At 39.6% G+C, this 21,426-nt stretch overlaps 1 protein-coding gene across 8 annotated transcripts in view; it reads right to left on the bottom strand.

Annotated features, from left to right (window-relative positions):
- The window catches only part of TOM1L1 (target of myb1 like 1 membrane trafficking protein), a 61,194-nt gene that overhangs the window by 2,450 nt on the left and 37,318 nt on the right, over positions 1-21,426 (bottom strand). For 4 of the 8 annotated variants that reach the window (XM_074607185.1, XM_074607181.1, XM_074607182.1 and 1 more), the window contains 11 exons: positions 18,672-18,750; positions 12,552-12,701; positions 12,008-12,127; positions 10,370-10,477; positions 9,569-9,685; positions 5,977-6,110; positions 3,944-4,004; positions 2,480-2,597; positions 1,560-1,647; positions 993-1,053; positions 69-156 (listed from right to left, as the gene is read on the bottom strand). In XM_074607185.1, coding sequence (XP_074463286.1) covers positions 69-156; positions 993-1,053; positions 1,560-1,647; positions 2,480-2,597; positions 3,944-4,004; positions 5,977-6,110; positions 9,569-9,685; positions 10,370-10,477; positions 12,008-12,127; positions 12,552-12,692 — 1,036 coding nt within the window. In that variant the 5' untranslated portion in view covers positions 12,693-12,701; positions 18,672-18,750. Of the gene's footprint in view, positions 1-68; positions 157-992; positions 1,054-1,559; positions 1,648-2,479; positions 2,598-3,943; positions 4,005-5,976; positions 6,111-9,568; positions 9,686-10,369; positions 10,478-12,007; positions 12,128-12,551; positions 12,702-18,671; positions 18,751-20,817; positions 21,048-21,250; positions 21,417-21,426 lie in introns of those variants that run through there. The other 4 variants (XM_074607179.1, XM_074607180.1, XM_074607187.1 and 1 more) reach the window with 4 other exon arrangements.

The following is a 21,426-nucleotide window of genomic DNA, read 5'->3' as shown; positions in this document are numbered from 1 at the left end:
AAAGCCCTTAAGTTCTAACAAGAAAAATATATCTCCATGAAAGTTAGGTGGTCTGCAGTATTTATTACCTGCTGGTGACAGTCCATTTAATGATGTAGTATGTCCAGTCTGCGGATTTACTGGATTCAGAGGCACCGGGCTTAAAAGAGTCGCCAACTAAGGACATCAAGCAAAACAGAGCATGAACAGATCGTTCTATGAGAACCAGTTTGACTTAACTTACATAACTGCTGACTTATCTTTAAACTCTGAGACTATAGCACGTAAATTTTAAGGTCAACAGTTACTAATCTCATTAATCTCCATTCTTCACACAAAGTTCAAACATCTTTTAGTGTTATCTATAGCACATTTGTACAATTTACTTCTGTGTAATTTGTTACACTACACAGACTCAAAGACCGCAGTATTCACAATACAGATACGTGCTTTCACTTGCCGTTTAAAACAGGGTATATGCAGGTGTGTTTGGGGCCTGCTTCTCATCTTTTCTATTTCATGCTGCCTACCACAGAATAGCACTGAAATTCATAACATTACCTTCAAAGCCCCTTCATATTCTTTGCATTCCTTCTGTTACGGGTGTTTTGCCTGCAGCACATGCCATCTGTCCTAAACTGTACCTGGTTTTTAAGTGTTTGGGCTTTTTGGTGTGTTGTTTGGTGCTTGTGGGGTTTCTTGGGGGAGATCTCAGCTTATTTCACACAGCAACAGATTAAACAGATTAAACACAACCAATAGAGTAACTGCTTTCTGCAAACTCCCCTGAGATTGTGCTGGACCCAAGAAAATATGATTTCATATTAGCGGCTGTGGTATCAAAAGAGGAAAGTTGCCCTGTTCACCAAATACAGTGTTCCCTGATGTATGGAGAAGAGCCACAGAACAGATCTTTGTATCCCATTTGGACAGTAGCCGGGATAAATCCAAACAGTTCTCATTTTGACAGTTGCCAGCAAAGAATGATTACTCTGAACATGAGTGTTACTCACATTGCAATATGAATGTCCAGCTGGGTTGCTTACACTATTGTTTTGTGCTTCAGCTGCAAATCTAGGAGAGAGTAATACATTGAAAGTAACTGAGAAACTATCAAAACTGGATATTCCAATTGTTACATTATTTTTTTACTGGTCTGTCTTTATCTTATGTCACAACTGAGAGCAGCATGGGGAGGTGGGCCACTGTCCCATTCATGTAAGAGGGAACTACAAGGACACCTCTCCTGTCTTAAACTCTTCTTATTGACCTGTACAATTCATCTGCTTCTCCCTTTCATTGCAGCATTGGCAACACTCAAGCAGAAAGTCATATATACCTCAAGTACGTTTTGACTGTTGAGATAAATTTATATCTATGACTAAACAGTGCTGCAGGAGCAGTGCATTTTTAAGCAACGTCTAGTACACAGGTAGTTTTGAGTTGTTTTACTGGACTAATGTGTAAAAGTAGGAAATCTGTGTTCTCAGAGCTTTCTATAAATTCCTTAGATGAATCAGAGTACTAATACCTCTGAAGTTCTGTTATCTGTTACCATTTTTTGGTAAGAGATTACTCACAGGAATTGCTGAGCGTTTGTAGTAGTTGCTAAATCTAGCTGTGGATAAATTGATGGATGATGCCTGTTTTTATCTGCAGATACGCAATCTGAAATTCAAAGTGATAATTAATGATCATTTAAACGTTTTTAAGCAAATGTTAGTTACTTGTACTATGAACACTGCAAGGTAAAGTTTTGTTTGGAAGGCATATAAAGAATCTGAAACAAATTGCTTTTTATCACATGAAAGGCATGAAAAGGTTTGAGATGCAATGTATTTATTTCCTTAAAACGTCAGAAAACCATCAGTAGTGCTATATATGGTAGACACCACTTAAGATTGCTTTCACTATTTCTAAAAGATTAAAATGGAATTACAGGCATTTATACCCAGGTGGAAATTCTCACCTTTAACTTCTGTATACAGACTCCCCTAGGAGGAGCTTCTGCAAACAGTAATTCAGGGTACCGAAAGTTAGTAGCTCACTCCTCTGACAATGAAAGAAGTCTAAAGTTAGAGGAGATAAATACCTTTCTCAAGGTGAACTGTTTCTAACACCAAGTGCCTCCTGAAAAAACTCAGGACATCAAGAGGGTTTCAGAAAAGCGTATCTCTCTTTCTTTCTTCCAAGCCTACAGAGCTGTTTTACAGACTTCATTGTAATAGAAACCAGAGCATGTTCTACTGTTCAAATTTATGTAATGGGAGAAAAGATTGTTGCTTCCACTGTAAAGAAAACACAGGCAATCTTATACTAGCTTACATTTTTTTCCTATGTAAACGCATCAGTTCTCCTTTTAAGGAGATTTAAGGAACATCATTAAAGTTAAGGAGTGTCTTTGTTTTCTTTCTTACAAGAAACTTCTTGATTCCTCCACTAAGCTCTTGGTTTGCTTTAGGAAGCCAGACTGCAAGGGCAATGTGCATTCATCACTTACTAAGGCCTGAAGGAGACACTGCAGAGTCAGTTTGCACCACTGTTGACACAGGAGATGGAGAATCTATGGAGAGGTCAAGTAGATCACTTGAGGGAGCAGATGGCTGTTTCCTGTACAGCTTAACATTTGAAAAGGAATAAAGTTGTTTGGAGTTTCTCGGTTGTGGTTTTTTGTTTTTTCTTTTAAAGGGACTTGTATAGTGTTAAACAAATTGCTATTTTCACAGAATATAAACTTTAAAAATCATAATATTAAAAATTGGCAAGTATGAAAGACGACCAGGATTATTTTTTTTTTTTTGTGCGTGAAAGATAGCTAATGAAATATTAAATGCTTTCCAGAAAAGATCAGTTTCAGCAAGGCTGCTTTTTCAAAAAGTTAAGGAAAACAATTCCGAAGTAGGAAACAGTGCAAACTCAGTTCTAAAAAGCAATTGTGAACTTGTTTAGATACAAGTTTCATACCAATCTTCTGATTGATCCTATACAACTATTTTTATGCTACTTATTGGTGTTATTGAGATTTGATACACGCTTAGGGAACAGATTTTTTTCAGTCCTGTTTTGATAGGAAAAGTTCAAAACCACAACAATATTTGCTAGGACACAGAAAAGGGTTCCCTTTGTTCCTCCTGTTAATATGTTAGAATTAAAAATGTTGCTAACCAAAGATTTTAATAAAACAACATGCTTGAATCATACGGGTTTGGTCACACCAGATTTAAAAAAGAAAAAGATGATGTATTTTAAACTTGGAGACTCCTGAATAATACAAAAATGCACAGACTGCACCATTTTGACTATTAACGAATCCAACCGCACATCCATCAAGCAAAAACATCCACCTACATAATCAGAATGTAGTAATAGTGGCTTTTCAAGGAGAACAAGATAGTCTTCTACGTTTTTTTAAATAATTGTCAGCTGTATTTCAGCAGTCACAATGCAGTCATTTTCATATTGAGTCCTAGATGACTCCACAATTATCAATCAATAAAGGATAGTCATTAAAGATTTGCTACAAGCCATTATTCACAATTCCAAAAAAGCTTTGACTCAGAAACAGACATCAGTAATAGTGGATTCTGATAGCGTAATAGTATTTCAGCCTATAAATGCTTAACAGAGAGCAAATGAAAAGAAACATTATGGTTCCTTATTTTGTATATGGCAGATAATAGCGCTTAGCTGTAGAGGTAATAAACTCTCATTTGAATAGATCTCATTTTTCCTGACCAAACTTCCATTTTCAATTTTACATTATTTGTTACTTTAGTTACATGAATTTGCATGAAATTCTGCAAGTGAGACTTCAGAAAATCAGTAAGAGTAGTATCAGCCTGCTGTCTCCTGTACCGCTCAACTAGAGAATAAAATTCTGCTATTAAAAGTGTATTTTTCACAATGAACGGAAAAAGGAATGTTTACAGTCCTGCAATTCACGAGTTCATCTATAATTACTCACCTCTGTGCGTTCACGTTGTATTCTTTGATTCTCCAAAAAACGAACTCTGTTTCGAGAAAACCTGTTGAAGTTGCAGAGTTAAGTGTTCATTCTTACATTTCTGTGATGTCATTCGTAAGAATATGAAACCAGTTATAATCAAAGCTTGACTATCAAAGGATTCCAGAAGTGCCAAACAAGCACTAGAGCTAGAGGAGACACAGCTAAGTGATATTCAGCATCCATAAGCCAATCCATTTCAGAAGAGCCCCAAGTGGTATGGACATGAGACTGTCTACACAACTGCACTTGCTATTCTGGGTTACTGAACTGGTGAAGCCACAAAGACAGTATATATGCAGGGAGGAACAGGAGAAAAAAAAAACCAAAAAACTTTTCCAACTGCAGAACATAAAATATTTATCTGAACTCCAGGAAGAACTGAAAAGTTGTTAGAGCCACTAGAGGGAGTCATTGCTACATACATGAGGCCGGTTTATTGCACAATGGTGATTGCTCCTGGTTTCATTTAGACTCTACATTAACAATCAGAACAGCAAACGCAGCATGACTTGTATTCAAACAATACCCATAGTCTGAAACAGATGCAGCTAGTTAAAATCGGTCTGCCCTTTACAGATCTCATTGTTCAGAGGGAGTTCCAAAGAACAAATCTGCTGCTGCAAACATTAACCCAATACATTTCAATACCTACCAAATCTGAAGTGCAATCAGTGCCTCTGCACCCAGGGAGACTCATCCCACATAAACCATAACATTACACTGCTAAAACGCAGTAGTTTTCTGTCCAGTTTCACAACAGCCAATTAACTGCTCCTTAAATCACCAGGTGAGTCTTTCGTAAGGAATTGCTTGAATTATACCCACAAGCTACTATTGATAGTTAAGAGGTTTTTGGCCTTGCCAGTATTGAGCCGTTGTAACAAAAACATAAGCCCGCATCTGACTTCAGTTGATTTAGAGAAGCTGAACAGAATTCTAGTTTTGCTTTACTAAAATGAAAAACCTCCTAAAGCAAGAAGTGCGCACGCTATTTTTTCAAGGCACTTACTGTAAAAAATGTCAACACTGCTGTAGACATAAGATTTAACCATAAACAAAAACTAAATGTTGTCAACATTAGAACCAAAGTTCGTGCTGTGATGCTTAGAAACACTACTGATATTTTCAGTGCAGCATTCAGAAGAGGTTTAAAAAGAAAAGATGACTATGATGAACCATTGCACTTGATGTATAATGATTTCTATAACATTTCTTAGCCATGGAGAAGATATAAACTACTTAACATGGAAGGCTATTTCCTATTAAACCAGAATACTCTCCGAGAGTATACTCACTGTGATATTTTGAAGGATAATACTCAAATTTTGAGTTTAAAGTTAATTTCAGTTTTGCTAGCATCTAGTAATGCCACCAATGACATAATAGATGCAAACACAGAATGTCAACACAAGCACTGCGGTGCTTCCATGTGTGAAAGAAGGAAACATTTTGTGCTGTAAGACAAGTAGAACAGCGTGTTTCAATACAGTTGAGAAAAGCAAGCGACTCTCTTTAGCATGCAATGAAGCAGAATGCCATTCCATGGCCAATTTCTGCAGTAAAACTGTCAAAGTTGTTCAGAAAGGAGAACTAGTGTTCTTTTCTGGAAGTGTATACGCTTAACAGAGATAAGGACCATCACCAGTACCAAAAGGTTTGTAGCAGACTGATGACAAATTCTCTGTGCAGTACCAAAAAGGAACATCAACTTCCAAAATGATTTTTGTTTGTGTGCATCCATCTGATTTCCTGCCTGTGCTGTTAACTTGTTTTACCCCAGTATAATGGTTTTCTAACCACCTTTATAAGCTGTTCCTGAAGTGTTTAGGAGAAGACAAATACACAATTTTCTCTTTTTGCAATCACGTTTCTTTTCTGGATTTAAGGATAAAATCTGTCTCCTTGTTGAGGATCAACATTAGACATAGAGCATTAAGTACCCTTACTCAGTTAGGATACCAAAAATGTGAGGAGAGAAGCCCTGTACTTACCTTTCATGTCCCAGAAGGACATTATTTAGATCTTCATTTACTTGTATTAATTCAACTATCACATCTTCATTCTCCACTGTCACCAACAACTCCATGATCCTCTCCTGCATCATCCGACAGGTCTTATACAGTTTCTGCCAAAGGCAGGGGAAGAAAAAAAAAGAATCGTAACTGTGGTCTCCCAATTTGTCAGTTCTGGAGAAAAACGATAAGACATTTGAGCACTGCAGACTCACAGGTAACATTCCTTAATTTACACAAACCACACACATACCAAACATTGCAAATAGCATAATTTTCATGTCTTTGATCTCTGCAAGGCAGGGTGACAGCTACTATCATCACAGCCAGCACTCCTACCTAATCCCTACCTCTTGACCCACCTTTATTTCTAGAGATATATCTATCTCTAAAGTCAAAATTACAAATTGCAAAATAACAACGACCCCTCTGGGCGATGCAGAGCAAATTTGATTTGATCCTGTTTGAAGCCGATTAAACTCAGCAGGATATTTCACATGGATGTAATGAATGTGATCCTGTTAAACATCTGCTTGAAGAAAAAACAATAGCAGTCCAAAGGGCAGAAGTGCTCTGTGACACAAGTCTCTAGCTCTAAGTATTGCTCTAAGTGGGGAAGTTTGGATGCACTTAACCTATGCACTTTCTGAGAAACTAACACAAACCTAGCAGAATCAGTTGATAGGAGAATTATGAGAGTTTATTGAGCAGATTTTTGCATTATTGCCAGTTGAAATGCAAGATAGTTTATTTATATTCCTCTCTACTGCAGATTTTGCATGTTCAAAGAAACAAATTCTTTAGCAACAGGAACCTCAACTCAGCCAACATTTTATTCCCCCCCACAGTGCATTTGCAAATGCTGGCAGGCTCCACTTAAGGAGGAAACAAAAAAAAAAGGGCGGGGGGGAAATTACTCTATCTGCACACTGCTATTCAGAAATTGCTCTGGTATTACTTTCAAAATGATCTGATTTTTCATCAAAAAACATATACTTCATGTAAATAAATGACTTTATTTCTGTAAAAAGAAGTTTTGCACTCCTTTGCCAAATCTGCACAAGGATTACAGAGTATTGTACCTTCCAGTACTCAATCTTCATAGCCCAGGATAAAACACAGAAAAACGTATTCAGTTTAATGTCTGTAATGAAATTTAAAACCTCTCCAACTCCACGCTTTACTACCCGATCTACATTTAAAAAAAACGTGTATTTCTTATGACTCCATTATACAGACAGACTAGCTCCTTTGTACAGATTAATATTGACTAGAGAAGAAAATTGAGACACTCATTTCAAGCGTGGATTTGGCAGGCTTTGCTCCTATCCACAACGATGCCTATGGTCTTATGTTTTGAAATCTGGAGTTCTACAATGATGGACAACCAGTTGGTACAGTAATCATCAGTGATTCCAATGAATTTGTGCTAATTCTTACCAGCTGATGATCTGGACGCAAATTCCTGCATGTCCATCAAGCATGCCTATTCATTATCCAGTACAAAAGTTTGTTACTCTTCTTGCCTGATACTGAGCTTTAGCTATTCTTTAACTTATGTTACTGGTCTGCACAATATTTCAAGTCAGATCTGCGATCTTAAGCCTTGCCCAGAACAGGGTGGAGAAAGGGAGGAGCCTAGCCACTAATGACACTACAGAACTGAAAATATGTTGTTTTACTGTAGCAGTTTACCCTGCTACAGCTTTTATTGAGAGACTCCAGACGATCAGAAGGACTGAAATTAATGTCTCCAAGTCACTCAAAGCCTAAACGAGCACCTCTTTTTAGTAAAGGACTGTTCTTTGACAACAAAAGCCTAATCCAAGCAATCCAAGTAGAGCTACAAACAAAAGGGAACATTAAACATTGTTTATTAATAGGCTAGCCACGCTTGATACTTTATACCACTCAGTGCACAGGGGAAAAGAAGAGAAAGAACAACAGTGAAATTAACATAGAAGAAATGAGTTTTTAGTCACTTGCCCACAAATGCGAACTCCACACCCTGTTCTCAAATTTTTGCCAACAATTTTATTACTGGGAGTGTCAATAAGAATTCACTGGTTTACCGTGGGCAACCTTATCCGTGCGTTCACATGCATAAGGGCTATGGTAGGAGACAGGAAATGAAAGACATACTTTTCCCGTTTCACAACCAGAAACACTTACCTTGTCATGGACTGGACAGAGGTTGCCAAGTATGTTAAACCAGTGTACTGGCAACCTCCCTGTTGGCAGCACCACCACAGAGGTAAAGTACTGTGCATAGAACAGCCATAGATTAGCTGGTGGCACCCATTGCTGGAACAACCTATACTCAATCCTTTAGTGCAGGCAAGGCAAGCCCTCTGCACTCTACTGCAACAGCTACTTGCCCATGTTTTAAAGCCTACTCTGGCTCAGACCCTCCTTCGCCAGCCCTTCCTCCTTGGACTTGTAGCTCCACAAATCTCTGCAAGGGAAACACTGTTGGGGATGTGAGCAATTTCCAGGGGAACAAAAAATACAGAGAGATTGAGCCCATCTCCTGTCTGGTTTCCCCAGACCAGCAGCACTGCCTGTCATTAAAGATGAGAGATAGTGGCAAACTGCTGCTATCTCTCCATATCTCACCTCCAGTTGCAAACCAATCCATAAACGGACACAGCTGAACAGCATGACCTTGAAGGCAAACCAAGAGCACCCAATAAGGGTTCCTCGCAAAGGAAAAATTCTCCACTGGGCAAAAGTAGCACACCAATCACTTCTCCAACACATTCAATGCTGACAAATTACCAAAAATGCTTCCTCGTAATAGAAGTTCAGAGGTAAGTTTAGAAACAGAAGGGTGCAACAGAAGCTTTTTAAATTCTTGCAGACAGTATGAAATACAAAAACGTCCAGGGACAGGTTGCTATTGAAATGCTAAAGTAATACTGCATTTTTAATTTCTAAAATAGAAAATACAGCATGAGCAAGTAGAAGAAATGACATCACAGAAAGAATAACATCTACATGTTCACTGTCAAACCTAAACTGGACTATTGCAATACACTTCCTTCAGGCTACACTTTAAGAGCACGTGGATTCATCTACAGCACAGCTCCCAATCTTTGAGGTCACGCATATAAACCCAATGTTTCATATTCTTCACTGGCCTTCAGTCTGCCTTTAAGGTACCGGTAATAATAAAAAGAGCACTGAAAACTCCAGGACGGATATGAGAGACAGACTGTGTCATCATCTATTTTCCCACAAGCCAACTGCGTTCAACTGGAATGTTCTCGGGGCTGTTTGACAAAACACGCTTAACAGAGAACACTTCATTATGAAATTCCTTTGCCCTTGGAATTCCCTAGAGCTTAAATTTGCATTGCAAGCTGTATTGTCCTTTCTTGACTATCTAGATGTCAAGGGAAGGTGAAGAAGACAAGAGAAAGCAGAGCAAAAGCAGAGACTGAAACCTGCTGTTGGATTCTATGTGGCAATCTGAATCCAGACCAGACGTTACAAGAAAGGACTCAACATGTTTTAAAATCAACTTTGACCAAATCAAAACAATAGCCCCTACCAATGAATTATCACATACCTGTAAAAGATTCATATCATCTGGATTTTCAGATCCAGGAACATTTTCTTTTAATATTGATGACATGACTCTCACGTTCATTTTTGCCATATCCAGTTCACTGTACAGTTTCCCAATCTGTTGAGTTCAACATGAGAGAATATTGTGTAGGTGAACAGAGTGAGCAGAGCAATTCTTACCCCTAATATGTAGTTTCTTTATTATTAGGTATAATATGGGCCAAATTAGCATTATTTTACTCTGGTGACATGCCACGAAAAGGAAGGAGTTAGCTCAGCTTTTGTATGTGCAATCAAACTAAAATACAAATCTGATAGTACTACTCATTTTTCTTACAGTTAATCCCTCTCACTAATGTTGCTGTTACTTTTCTTAGTTACCTACAGGCCAAGCAGGAATGGAAGTGAACTGTCCTTTCCTTTCTTCTTTTTAGAATAATCTCTTCACACAAGTCTTATGCAAAAGTAAGTTTGGCTTCCTCACTTATCTTTGAGGTAACTTTTATCAATTTGCGTAACAACATTGTCAGAGATCATTAGATATTCTCACACTTGAGTAAATGATTCCACTTTCTGGTTGGGGTACAGCCTGGCATTTATTGAACTCACTTCTCCCTACTCTGCTTTGGCACATCACCATATAAAACATCTTCAGGAGAACAAGCCTAAAACCAGAAATATAGAACTATGCCACTTGAACTGATGCTCCCTTCCCGTGGTCTATGCACCCAGGTTGTTGAAATCACAGGCTACTAGTACATTTCACGTGGACCCGCCCCCCTCTAAACCTGTAGTACTGCACCTGCTCAGGAGTCAACAATAATGTTGGTCCTGTGGGAAGAGGCAGTAAAGAACGTTTTGCAGGAGTAGCAGAAGATGGTGATGGCTTGGCAGACGGCTGAGATGAAGTCTGTGGAGAGACAAAAGAACACAGCTTGAGCTACAAAACATCTTTTTCAGACTAAACAACTGGGCATCAGCCTTTTCATAATCAATGCTCCCAGGGAATTTGTTGAGCAAGGTCTATTTTCAAGAATAAATCTAATGGCTACTTCGTAATGAAATGAGGTTTGGAATTCAGATATCTTTTAAATGGGTTTGCAAGTAAATTCCACAGGATGAAGCGGGAATGGCTAAGAACAGGCTAGCTTCTTGAGCTCTTAAGCCATTTAATAGCCAAGAGTCCTTCCCAAACTGCCACGGCAACTTTACAAAGAAGGATAGTTTAGAATGCGATCATACTTGGAACCAGTGGGGGGGTTAAGTCTAGGGCTCTACAGATGATCAACTACGAAGGCCTTCTGGGACGAAAAGCTAGAACACTTTCACTTCACTTGCACTGCATTTGAACTGACTGCTATAAAAAAAAAAAAAATCCAAATCCAAAACCCAACCTACACAAGACTACACACTTCAAGTCCTTCACTTCCTAGAGACAGAGCTAAAAATTGTGTTCAGGTCTGCTGTTGCCGAGATAAGCAGAAAGTTTGCCACTGATTTTAACTGGCAGATACACATGGTAGACAGAATTGTGTCTACTGTACTTGGTGAGAAAAAGGAAATATTGTCTATTCAGAGCATTCTCCATACAGCTTGTTCAAAAAACCTTTGAATACATAAGCTTTTGTGCACTCCACTATTCAATCATCAAATCAAACTCAGGATAAACCTGAGCCATTCCTGTCTGCACTGACTGCAGACATTTAATTCTGTAATTGCAAGGTTCCACACAGTGGTGGATGGCTTTCACACTTCCCAAAACTCTTGTGAAAACTTTTCTCATAGGGCAAAAAATTCTGGAAAGAACAGCCTTAAAACATGCACTGTATTTTCAGCTGACGTCCAATGCTCATGGCATGCTTAATGTCCTAGATGCTACACAACGATACCTATGACATATGCTTAAATAACATTTATTGTGTACAGGCTGTGCAAACAGCTGGAGACATATACAGACAATAATATTTTCTTAAAGATTCCTACCTCTCTTGGTTTAAAGACAGATAATACTCATATTCTGAACAGTATGTGTTTTCATTAAAATCTTTCTCGTTTTACTTGAGGCTTTCAGAAGTTGATGCATTTGGAGCGCTCTACTCTCACTCATTTTGAGGTAAAACAGCATGCCCAAATCCTTTACACGCTTTGAAAGCCTCAAGAGAGAGATACTTCCTTTTTGAGAACATATCCACTAATCTGTGGTTTGAAATAAAATAAACTATTATATAGGCCAGGTTTCTGTGTTATCTTGGCTCTTATAATTGAAACCAATTCCTGATCATATGCTTAAGTAGGTTGGTCACATTCTGCCCTGGAGCATTCAAATAAAAAAAACCAAACCCCTAAACAAACACACCTTCATTGTCTACAGAACTCATACAATTAACACATCCCATTTCTGATTTACAATAGTTAATGAAATATCCTTGTGTATCCCCACCTTAGGTCCCCCTCTGCTGGTGTCAGAAGATGGAAATTCCACTCCTTTCTTGAGCAATTCTAGATAAACTTCTTTTACTTCGCTCACATCCACCATTCCTTGGAAACCTCGGGCCCATGTCTAGTTTTGAAATAACAGGAACAGTAACAGTCACAAAAATGGACAGTCGGTGGATCAGACAAGCGCTTCTAAAACATATGGTCCTAAAGACAGGTCATTCCGTCCATCCACTCCAGCTAACTCCATTCAAAGGAGCAGGAACCACGAAAGCTCCAAAGTTACCTCTCATCCTGCTTGCTAAGTGCAACCACAGAGGGAGCACATACACAGACCGTGAAGGGAATATAAAAGGTGGAAGTTGACAGTTTTCCAGTTCCCTCTCTTTGTCTTCCAGTCTGTGCTATTCCTGCATGAAGCAGGAGCAGCAAGAATAAAGTCTGCTTTAGGAAGAGGTTCCGATAAGTATGTTACAGGAATAGGCTGCATCATTAAATGCTTACCACATAGCAGAGACATAAACATCTACTGTTTGCTCTGGACTTACCACGATAAAGGTCAAGATTTTCTCCTGCATGTCAATTGGCAGGTTGTATCTTGGATTCAGTAGTTTCACCAGCTTGTCTTTACAGAAATCTTTCTTCACAACTAAAGATTGGAATCTTGGGCCACAGTTCTCTATGCACATGTCAAGCAGCTGCGCACACAAAAAGCTTCTGTTACACAGATACTAGGGAAAAAAACACAACTTAACTGCTTTTGTTTCCTTTTGTTCCAAGGTGTTATGGGGAAGAGTACAAATGGATATGAACAGATTATGGCCAGCAATCTCACCAGAACGTCTGATAAGGTTACTACAGGGAAACAGTAGCTCACTGTGCACACTGTTATACCTATGCAATACAAAATGAGATGTGTTAGCCAGAGTTAAACTATTTTTAACAGAGAAGTATGGTCACACTTGTTTCCATGTCATAGCAGTTACTGAACATACGGTACCTTAACAGCATGAAAGCCGCCCATAGCTTAAAAAACGACTTGTACAGATTCAGTAATAGAATTAATTCACTGCCTAGCACGTAGATATCCTAGTCTGACAGATTCTGAAGAGCTCTACAAGAGAGGAAATAAGATTACTAAATGCCTTTCTTGTAATCTGTCCTGTAAGCCAGAGACTAATGAAAAAATGGAAAAGAACAAATTCAACAACTTGGACTACAATTTCTTCACACGTTTTAAAGGTCACATTGATTTGGAACAGAAAAGTTGAATTGTTCCAATTGTCAGATTCATCTTCACAAAAGAAGCCTACTTCCAAAACTCTGCTTGGAATGCTCAGTGTAGGATCTGTGCAAGCAACATGTCTGCCCTATCAAATATAGCAGTATGTGATAATAACATAATACTTCTCCCTTGTACACCTGGAGGTAGCTGATTACAATTCCCATTTTACAGAAGAGATATCAAAAGCAGTCGCTGCGTCCCAGTCACCCGAAATCAGGTTAATGCAAGTCTTAACAGGAAACTACGGTTAGTCAAATCAGGTGCAGAATCAGGAACAGAACTCATCTTGCCTGGCTCAAATCAGGAGATCAATGACAGGACTATGATGCCCCACGTAAAGAAAAATGTGCTCTTGTGCTTTTTGCTCTTCTACCGTACCTTTATTTTCTCCTCTCGATTTAAGAGGGAACATGGAAAGGTGAAAGCAAAGTGTAGAAATTAACAAAAGTTTCCAAAATTTCATGTGTTTTGAGACAAAACTTCCCCTGAATCACATAACAGACAGGATATATTCTCAAAAGGATACACAGATTTTAAAGGACACTATTGTAATCTTGATAAAAGTAGGTTAAATATACTTTCCTATTCAGAGCAGACTATATTTGACTAAGTTGAAATAATTTTAGTAACTCATGTTCTAGCCTCAGGACTTCGGGATTTTTCTCCCAGTGTGATCAGGAACTTATGGGAGATGTTTGAAACCAGAAGAAAACATATTGCCGAAATGAAAACAGGGTAGAACAAAGAGACACTGGCAGACTGCTGTGCAAAAAACTAACTGAGAGATAATTACAAAAAAATCTTGGCTCGAATCATTATTTTTCATTTGAAAGAGTACATGAAACATATGCTAATAAACCAAATAATTTGCCTGTGCACTACTTCAAAGATGGTCTGTGTAAAAAATTTTCAACCCAGTGCATGGGAAATTTGGTATGCTACTCCCTATTATTAATTCTCTACTTAAGGGACTGCGTATTTATGCTCTGAATGAAAGTACTGAACTAATAGGCTAGATCCTCCACTCAATTACGCCAGGTACGCACCACTCAGAGTGAAACTAAGCTGGTGTAAGAAAAAGAAGAATTTGATTCAATTATTTTTAACTGGACCATTCATGAACAAGCCACTTTCATGCTAATAACATCTTTCATTAGAATTTCAATATAGTTATTTATTGTTGCAAATAGGACTTCACCTTCCCAAGCAGTTCCATTGGAATGAATAGATCCAAGGTGGCCAAATCAACCACTGCTCCACATAGCACAATGGAATCTCAATAGAAACTTGTTTTAATAACAGAACAGGCAAATTAACTTCAAGCAAACCATTAAACTTCCTCTAAATGATAGGCAGGACCTGAGAACTGTTGGAATTGACAGAGCTGCTATGTTCCTGGCTAGCTGATACCAGACATCCAGTTGAAAAGAGATGTGCACTGAGCAAAAAGGAGGGCAAACTGCAGAATCAAAACTCTCTGGATCATGTGACAGCAACACAAAATGAAAACAATAAAATGCATCTGAACAGAGGTGAAGACAAACTGTAAGGCAGACACAAAAAAGGCAGACGTTCATGGGGATAACAGAGAGTCAGCTACATTCCCTGTTAGTAAGAGGCCACACTCAAGAGTTCAGTAGGACTATCTACTCATCTAAAGCAGACAGGTATGGTCCACCAAACTGTGACGGATACTTCTCAGACCTAAGGTGAATGCAAGAAAACACAGATAAACAGTTTGCTGCTTTGTCTTTCTGACTCAAAGGGAACAAGTCATTAATCTATCTCCAGGATTACACTCTACTAAACATACACTGATGTCTACCCAGTAGAGTTTTTGAACACCAAGGCACTATTTCCAAGTGCCAGTATTTAAAAGGAACCTATACGAGCAGCTTTTTCAGCTCCCATTCATCATTTATAGTGTGGTGGCTATGTAGACTTTACCAAGATTCTGCATTTCAAAATTAGTACTTTTTCAGAAGTCTTGAATTTTTCAAATTTTATATATATATATATATGTGTATATATATATATAAGATATTGAAATATGGATTTCTTTTACTCTCACTCAATGCTCCTTTCCTTTTCCTCTTTGCCTATATATATCATAAATTGTAAAAAAATTGACTAGGACTTTTTTGATGGAGGAGCTGGAGGGCTCCCTCACGTTTTTAAGATCCTCTGCTTTGTGAAATGTTACCTTAAAGGAAAATATGAAGGTCACATTTGCCATGCTAATTTATTATTTTTTTACATCTGAAAACTTACAGAATATTAAAAAGAAAACCAGAAAAAAGCCTAAGGTAAAAAAAAAAACCAAACTCCAAGATTTAAACCTATCCAATGACTTCTTTTAAAATATTTTCCAACAATGTAATGAAAAAATGAAACAATAATTCCATCTTAAATTTCTGCCCACTGCTTTGTATGTAAGAGCGTGTGCGTGCGTGGACACAGGTACAGAGCGACACATTCAATAAACTACTTCCCCATGTGCTGTTCAGTTCCTAAGACCTTACAGGGATCAGAACTGGGGAACTGCAGTTAAGTGTTTTACAAAACCAAGATAACTGAACAGGTATCTCAGCATTCACTTCGTAAACAGAGTTTAGTATCTGAAGTGTATTAGTAATAAGGAGTCAATTAACACACACTTTTTTGAGTTCCTGCTCAGAAGTTCTAATCTCTTCACTCTGATTGCAAAATCACCACTATCAAGCCTGATCTCTTGGCTTTATCAAAGACTGTGCATGAAACAACTTCATGGCCTGATATGCATACACCTCAATCCACATGACTTCACAAGCAACAGGTAACGTCACTAGATCAGAGTACATGAAGTCAAGCCGCAACCAACACACTATAAAGCTGGCACTCACCCTTCTTCCTCCAAGTAAATAAACATGCATCTATGAGCCAGAAAGGAAGACGCTGTTGAGATATAACACGTCTTGATGACAGAACCAGAGATAACATGTGCAGTTGTGCCACTTCAGATAAAGACTTTCACATTTTCCTCTATGTGTATTCTCTGGGAATAAGCTCCTTAAGCAGTTTCATTAGAAAGATTAAATTCTAGAATTTCAAGGTGGAGTAAATAAAAATGGATAAAAGTACGTTTCAAAAGAAAAGTGATTTGTAGATCTGTTGCCTTCTTAGTTGTTTCTAATGTAGGTAGGAGAGACAAACTGATGTAGAGTCTCAAAAGCAGGAGGACCACAATTACTGTAGGACACACAGTAAGTAAACTCAAGAGTTCATCAAAGAGTCCTTACTTTTCTAGAAATTTGGGAGAAAAACAATTTTTAAGAGATAAGAGCTGCATGGGGGGAGGCTTGTGTTTTAGGAATTGAAAATTATTTCTGTTTTTCCATTTGTAATGATTTGCTGTTCCAATGTAAACATTTCAAAATGGGAAACAGGAACGACTTCATTGAGGCAATCAAGAACCCAAACCAGCAGACACAGCACATAGAAAGACTGATTTAGGAACAAAGGAGTTAAAAGTCATACACGGTCAGCAATGAGGTCCTCAAAGCAAAGGTTTCACACATGTTAAACTGATGGCAGTACCGGAAGAAAACCACAAAAAGGAAAGGAGCCGGGGCAGAGGTAGAGGCAAGGATGGAAGATTTTTACATATGAACAGAAGCAGGAAGAGAGTTACAGGAAAGGCTGGCACTTATTAAAAACACCCCAAAACAACAACAACAAAAAGATAAAGGAACTCAGGGAGAAAAAACCTGCAGTCAGAAAACAGAAGCTGTGCCAAAAGGATGTGATTGCCTGGCAGGCACAGTTACATGCGTACGTGTGAGTAGGTGAGAACAGACATGGAGAAAGGGGCCTGGAATGGTAAAGATACCGTGAGAAGGTGTTGAACTACAAGCACAACTGAAACGTGGTACAATCTCCATCTGCGAGCAAATACAACGAGCTTCCAGGTCAATGTGATAAAGTTCTTCCGTGGATACACCTGAAACAAGACCCTTCTCCCACTTTTATGTTCTTAAGAGCTAAGCTATAATGTCACCTTGGGTGTATCTGCAGAGTAAATATCCAAAGAAAGGCTCCTAAATCTAAGCACTAGGTTATCATAACTACAGTTGACTGTGTCAGATACTCAGAAAAGGACCTAGGTGCACAAAGACTGCAGGAGAAAGAAAGCAGATCTGATACAGGGATTGCAATTACAGTGGAAACCGAGTGTTTCTGTTATGCAAACACATACAACACACAAAAAGGTGACTCATAAGACAGTGGAGAAGGAAGCCAGGAAAGAAGTGCGGAAATGGAACGAGGTGAAGGTATACATCGGTATGTTTAACACATCTAGCTGCATCTCTAACTTGTCAGGAGACACTTGGGCAATTGCTAAGTGACCTACAATTTGACACTATCAACCACCCATCTTCCTTAATCACTTCTCAGCACATATTGATATAGATAATGATTTTGCACAACAAATACCAAACCCATGAGTAATAGTACTCAGTGTAATGCAGACAGGCCTCTCCAACCTCAAAAAAGGAAATGGTGAAGAAAATACTTCTAGACAAATAATGACAGACACAAATCCCCAACAACTTAAAATACAAATGGTATGATTCTCCTCATAGTTGCACTATTGTTAGTCAAGAGTAATTCAATCTGTGAACTCTGGACTTTTGACAGTGTTAGGAACTTCCTGCTATTACCTACATTATTGGTGTAGTGGAGAACAGAGAACTACGTTAACATACTTCAGTAAACCTTAAATTGACTGAAATCACATCACTTCCCCAAACTCCGGGATAGTTCAGAAACACTGTCAGATTCTGGAGGCCAGATTATCTCAAAGAAAGATATTCCCAGCCACTCCAACCTTTAGTCATAACATCTGAATCTTATGTGGCTTATCCTGTGTCTTGCTGCCTTGCTTAACTCGCCATTGTTACCCTTTCATTCAAGTTTCTCATTTATACACGATAACACACATTCCACCCTGCTGCATACCAAGCTTAGTTTAACTAAGATCAGTACCACAAGGTAACAGAATGGTCAAATGTAGCTTTTATGTAATATCCCAACCTCCATATCTTTCACAAACAGGTGGGGCACTCATGGAAGTACAATCACTGGAGTAAATAACAACTATACTACTTTTACGTAGTACAAGTTTAAAAAAAAACCTAAATCGCAACAATAAATTTAAGAATTCGCATCATCCAGGACTCTCCAGAACACCAGCAGACCACCTGATCTACACTGTGGTAGTGCTGTACACACAAAGATAGAAAACATCCCGGAGAGTTGTGTCAGTGATAATTTGCATGCCACCTTATCGTTTAAAATGTTTTCCTTCTCAGTGTCTAATTAATATAAATATAGCTGTACTTACGGACAGGGTAAGCCTGATCTCCTTGTGGTTACAGTTTTTTGAAAGCTTTTTCTTTAGCGCTTTAACTGCATCTTTAGGCCTGTGACAAGAAATTAAGTAGAAAAAGTTACCAGTGAAGTCAGACTGTTTTTCTAGTTTGTAACTTCATCCAAGAGCCAAAAAAACCAGCCTGAGATATGGGGCCATATTCATCTCTGTATTTACACCCACATAGAACGAGAGCAATTGCCCCATTGATTTCAGCAAAATCACTTAAGCATTGAGTTGGAGTGGTGAATCAGGTTTGCTACTGCAGACTGTGCGTTACTCCAGAGACTTGTGCAGAGAAATAAAGTTACGCTCCTCTGCAAAGTCTCCTCCAAAATTATATTATTTCACTGTTGTACAATAGATTTACTTATCTAGCTTTTATTGCTATGAAAGGGTGTATCAATTGCCAGCTGCATCAAGAGTTGACTGGTACCTACTTTTCATGTATGATGCAATTAAAAAATATTCTCCTGGGAGAGCTGTCAGGAGTTGGGGTGTCTTGGCTAATTTCCAATCTTATAATTGCAGGATGCTTTTAACTCATCTGAATAATTACCACGTACAGGTGGACAACGCATTCCACCCCAGAGATAGTGGCATTTCTAGCACAGTCATTTTGATTTCTATAAATACACCCCCTATCTTTTAACTATCTATGTAGGAGGAAAAGGGTGGAAGATGGCATCAAGCTTATCACACGTGGAAAACAGTTTTGCCTGATTAATATGGGCTATCATACAATTACAATTGTATGTGTACAATTATTAAAGCCAGCTCAATGCTCATGATCAACAAAAACAAGATGTCCTAAAGTCTCTTTAGGATCTCTCTAGAATCTAAGATGGAGCAATATGCATAAATGCAGTGTTTTAATAAGAAAAAAAGAAATCTTTGTTGAAAATATTTCAAAGCCAATGACATTAAATAGCTATTTACCATTACTGCATTTTTCAGTTTGAAATGTTGTCATACTTCATCAGGAAAAAGAAGAGATTTCTCTATTTTTCTTAATCCTATGTCATACCAGTAGAGAATCTAGTGACAGATGGGAGCACGAGAGTGGAGAGGAAAACTTTCCCTTACAGAAAGCCGTACTATTACTATTCCACTCCTGCTTCTTGCTTCTCTCACTGAAGCATCTGGAAACACTCTGCTCAGGAGCTGGATATTGCATTAAAATAACCATTCGCCTAATTAGATACAGCAGTTTTGCTGTTCCTAGTATCCTGTTACAGACTGTGACTAGCAGTAGTTGCTTAGGAGGAAGTTATAACGAGTTCCTCTGTTAGCATAAGCTGCGCACAAGAGGAAACAGTTTATTAAAAAAAGCTCTGTTACATAGAAGCTCCACATAAAAACTAACACTGAAGGTCAAAGCATGGTGTTGCTTATGGCAATAACCAGAGGGGAGTTATTACTGACCTTCCAAGCTCTAAGAGCCACAGGTGAGAGTGTGGGATCCGTAAAAAATGAAAGGAAGGAAAAGCTGATATAAAAAAAAGATACCTGTGCAGAAACTAAGGCATACCTCATTCTCCTAGAGAAAGCTCTCCAGTCGGTGTGAAAACATGCCACTGCTAGCAGTGAGTTCTTGCAATGCAATGCTGAAGCAGATCTTACATGAGAACAAATTTTCTTTTCCCCTTTTTACAGGTGCGAACAAGGAAGCACAAAGCAGCAAGTGGCTGAGCAAACCAGAATGTGGCCATTCAGTCAAGAGGCCACCTCTGTCCCAGAAGTCCCAGGTACATATATTGATACAACAGATCCCACTGAACAGAAACCCAGCCATCGCTTCGCTCCTGCTGTGCGGTAGGTTGGTTGAGAAAAATGCATGGTGGGGAACTGTGGTTAAGTTGAAAGCACACAGTTTTAAACAGCGTTGTAGGCAACCAAATGGGTTTTGCAGAGCACAAGGGCACTGACTGGCAGTGCAGGTTACGCAAAATATGCCAGGCTCAAGTAAGAACCTATGTGATAACCTTTCTCTAGCGCTCGTCTATGGGATAGCGCCTACAAGTCTAATCCCTACGAGTCCTGATGGCTGAGTAAGGGGCGCAAACAGGCAAAACTCTTCCCTAAGAGCCAAAGATACCTGCTCCCTGCTGCTACTCACACTTGGGTAACTTTACATATGCGTCGTACGCCGCCTGCCACCTCTGAGACGAAAACCCGGCTGTTCTCCTTTCCCACAGGTGACGGCACCGGCCGACCCTCCGGCCCGGAGAGACCCCCGGGCCCACAGCCCCCGCCGCGCTCACCCCTCCTCCGTCGCGTTGATCACGTCGCAGATGTGCATGAACTGTCCCCACTCCTCCGTCTGCAGCGCTCCGCACGTCGCCCGGTCTGAAAGGGCAAGGGGAGCCGCCGTACAGCAACGCCCGGGGACCCCGCGGGCCGCCGAGCTCCGCCAGGCGGGAAGAGCGGGGGGAGGCGCCGTCCCGCCGCGCCCCTCACAGCCCGGGCAGCGAAGCGGGAAACGGCGGCGCCCGGCTCCCCTCAGGGGGGCGGCGGGGCAGGGCGGGCGGCGGCGCCCCCTCGTTACTCACCGACCAGGCTGCCCACGGCGGTGCCGAAAGGGTCTTTCGGAGCCTTCCCGAAAGCCATGGCCGCTGCCGATAGAGTCGCGCGGCCTCTGAGGGGCGGCAGCCCTGTCCCGTCCCGTCCCGCCGGATCCGGCCGCTCCCCTCCCGCCCCGCTGGTCGCTCCCTTCCTGGGACTGGGG

The sequence above is a fragment of the Larus michahellis genome, chromosome 14, assembly GCF_964199755.1.
Source record: "Larus michahellis chromosome 14, bLarMic1.1, whole genome shotgun sequence".
Lineage (NCBI taxonomy): Eukaryota > Metazoa > Chordata > Aves > Charadriiformes > Laridae > Larus > Larus michahellis.
Note: the sequence above shows the minus strand (reverse complement) of the source record. Positions and strands in the feature narration are given on the sequence as shown.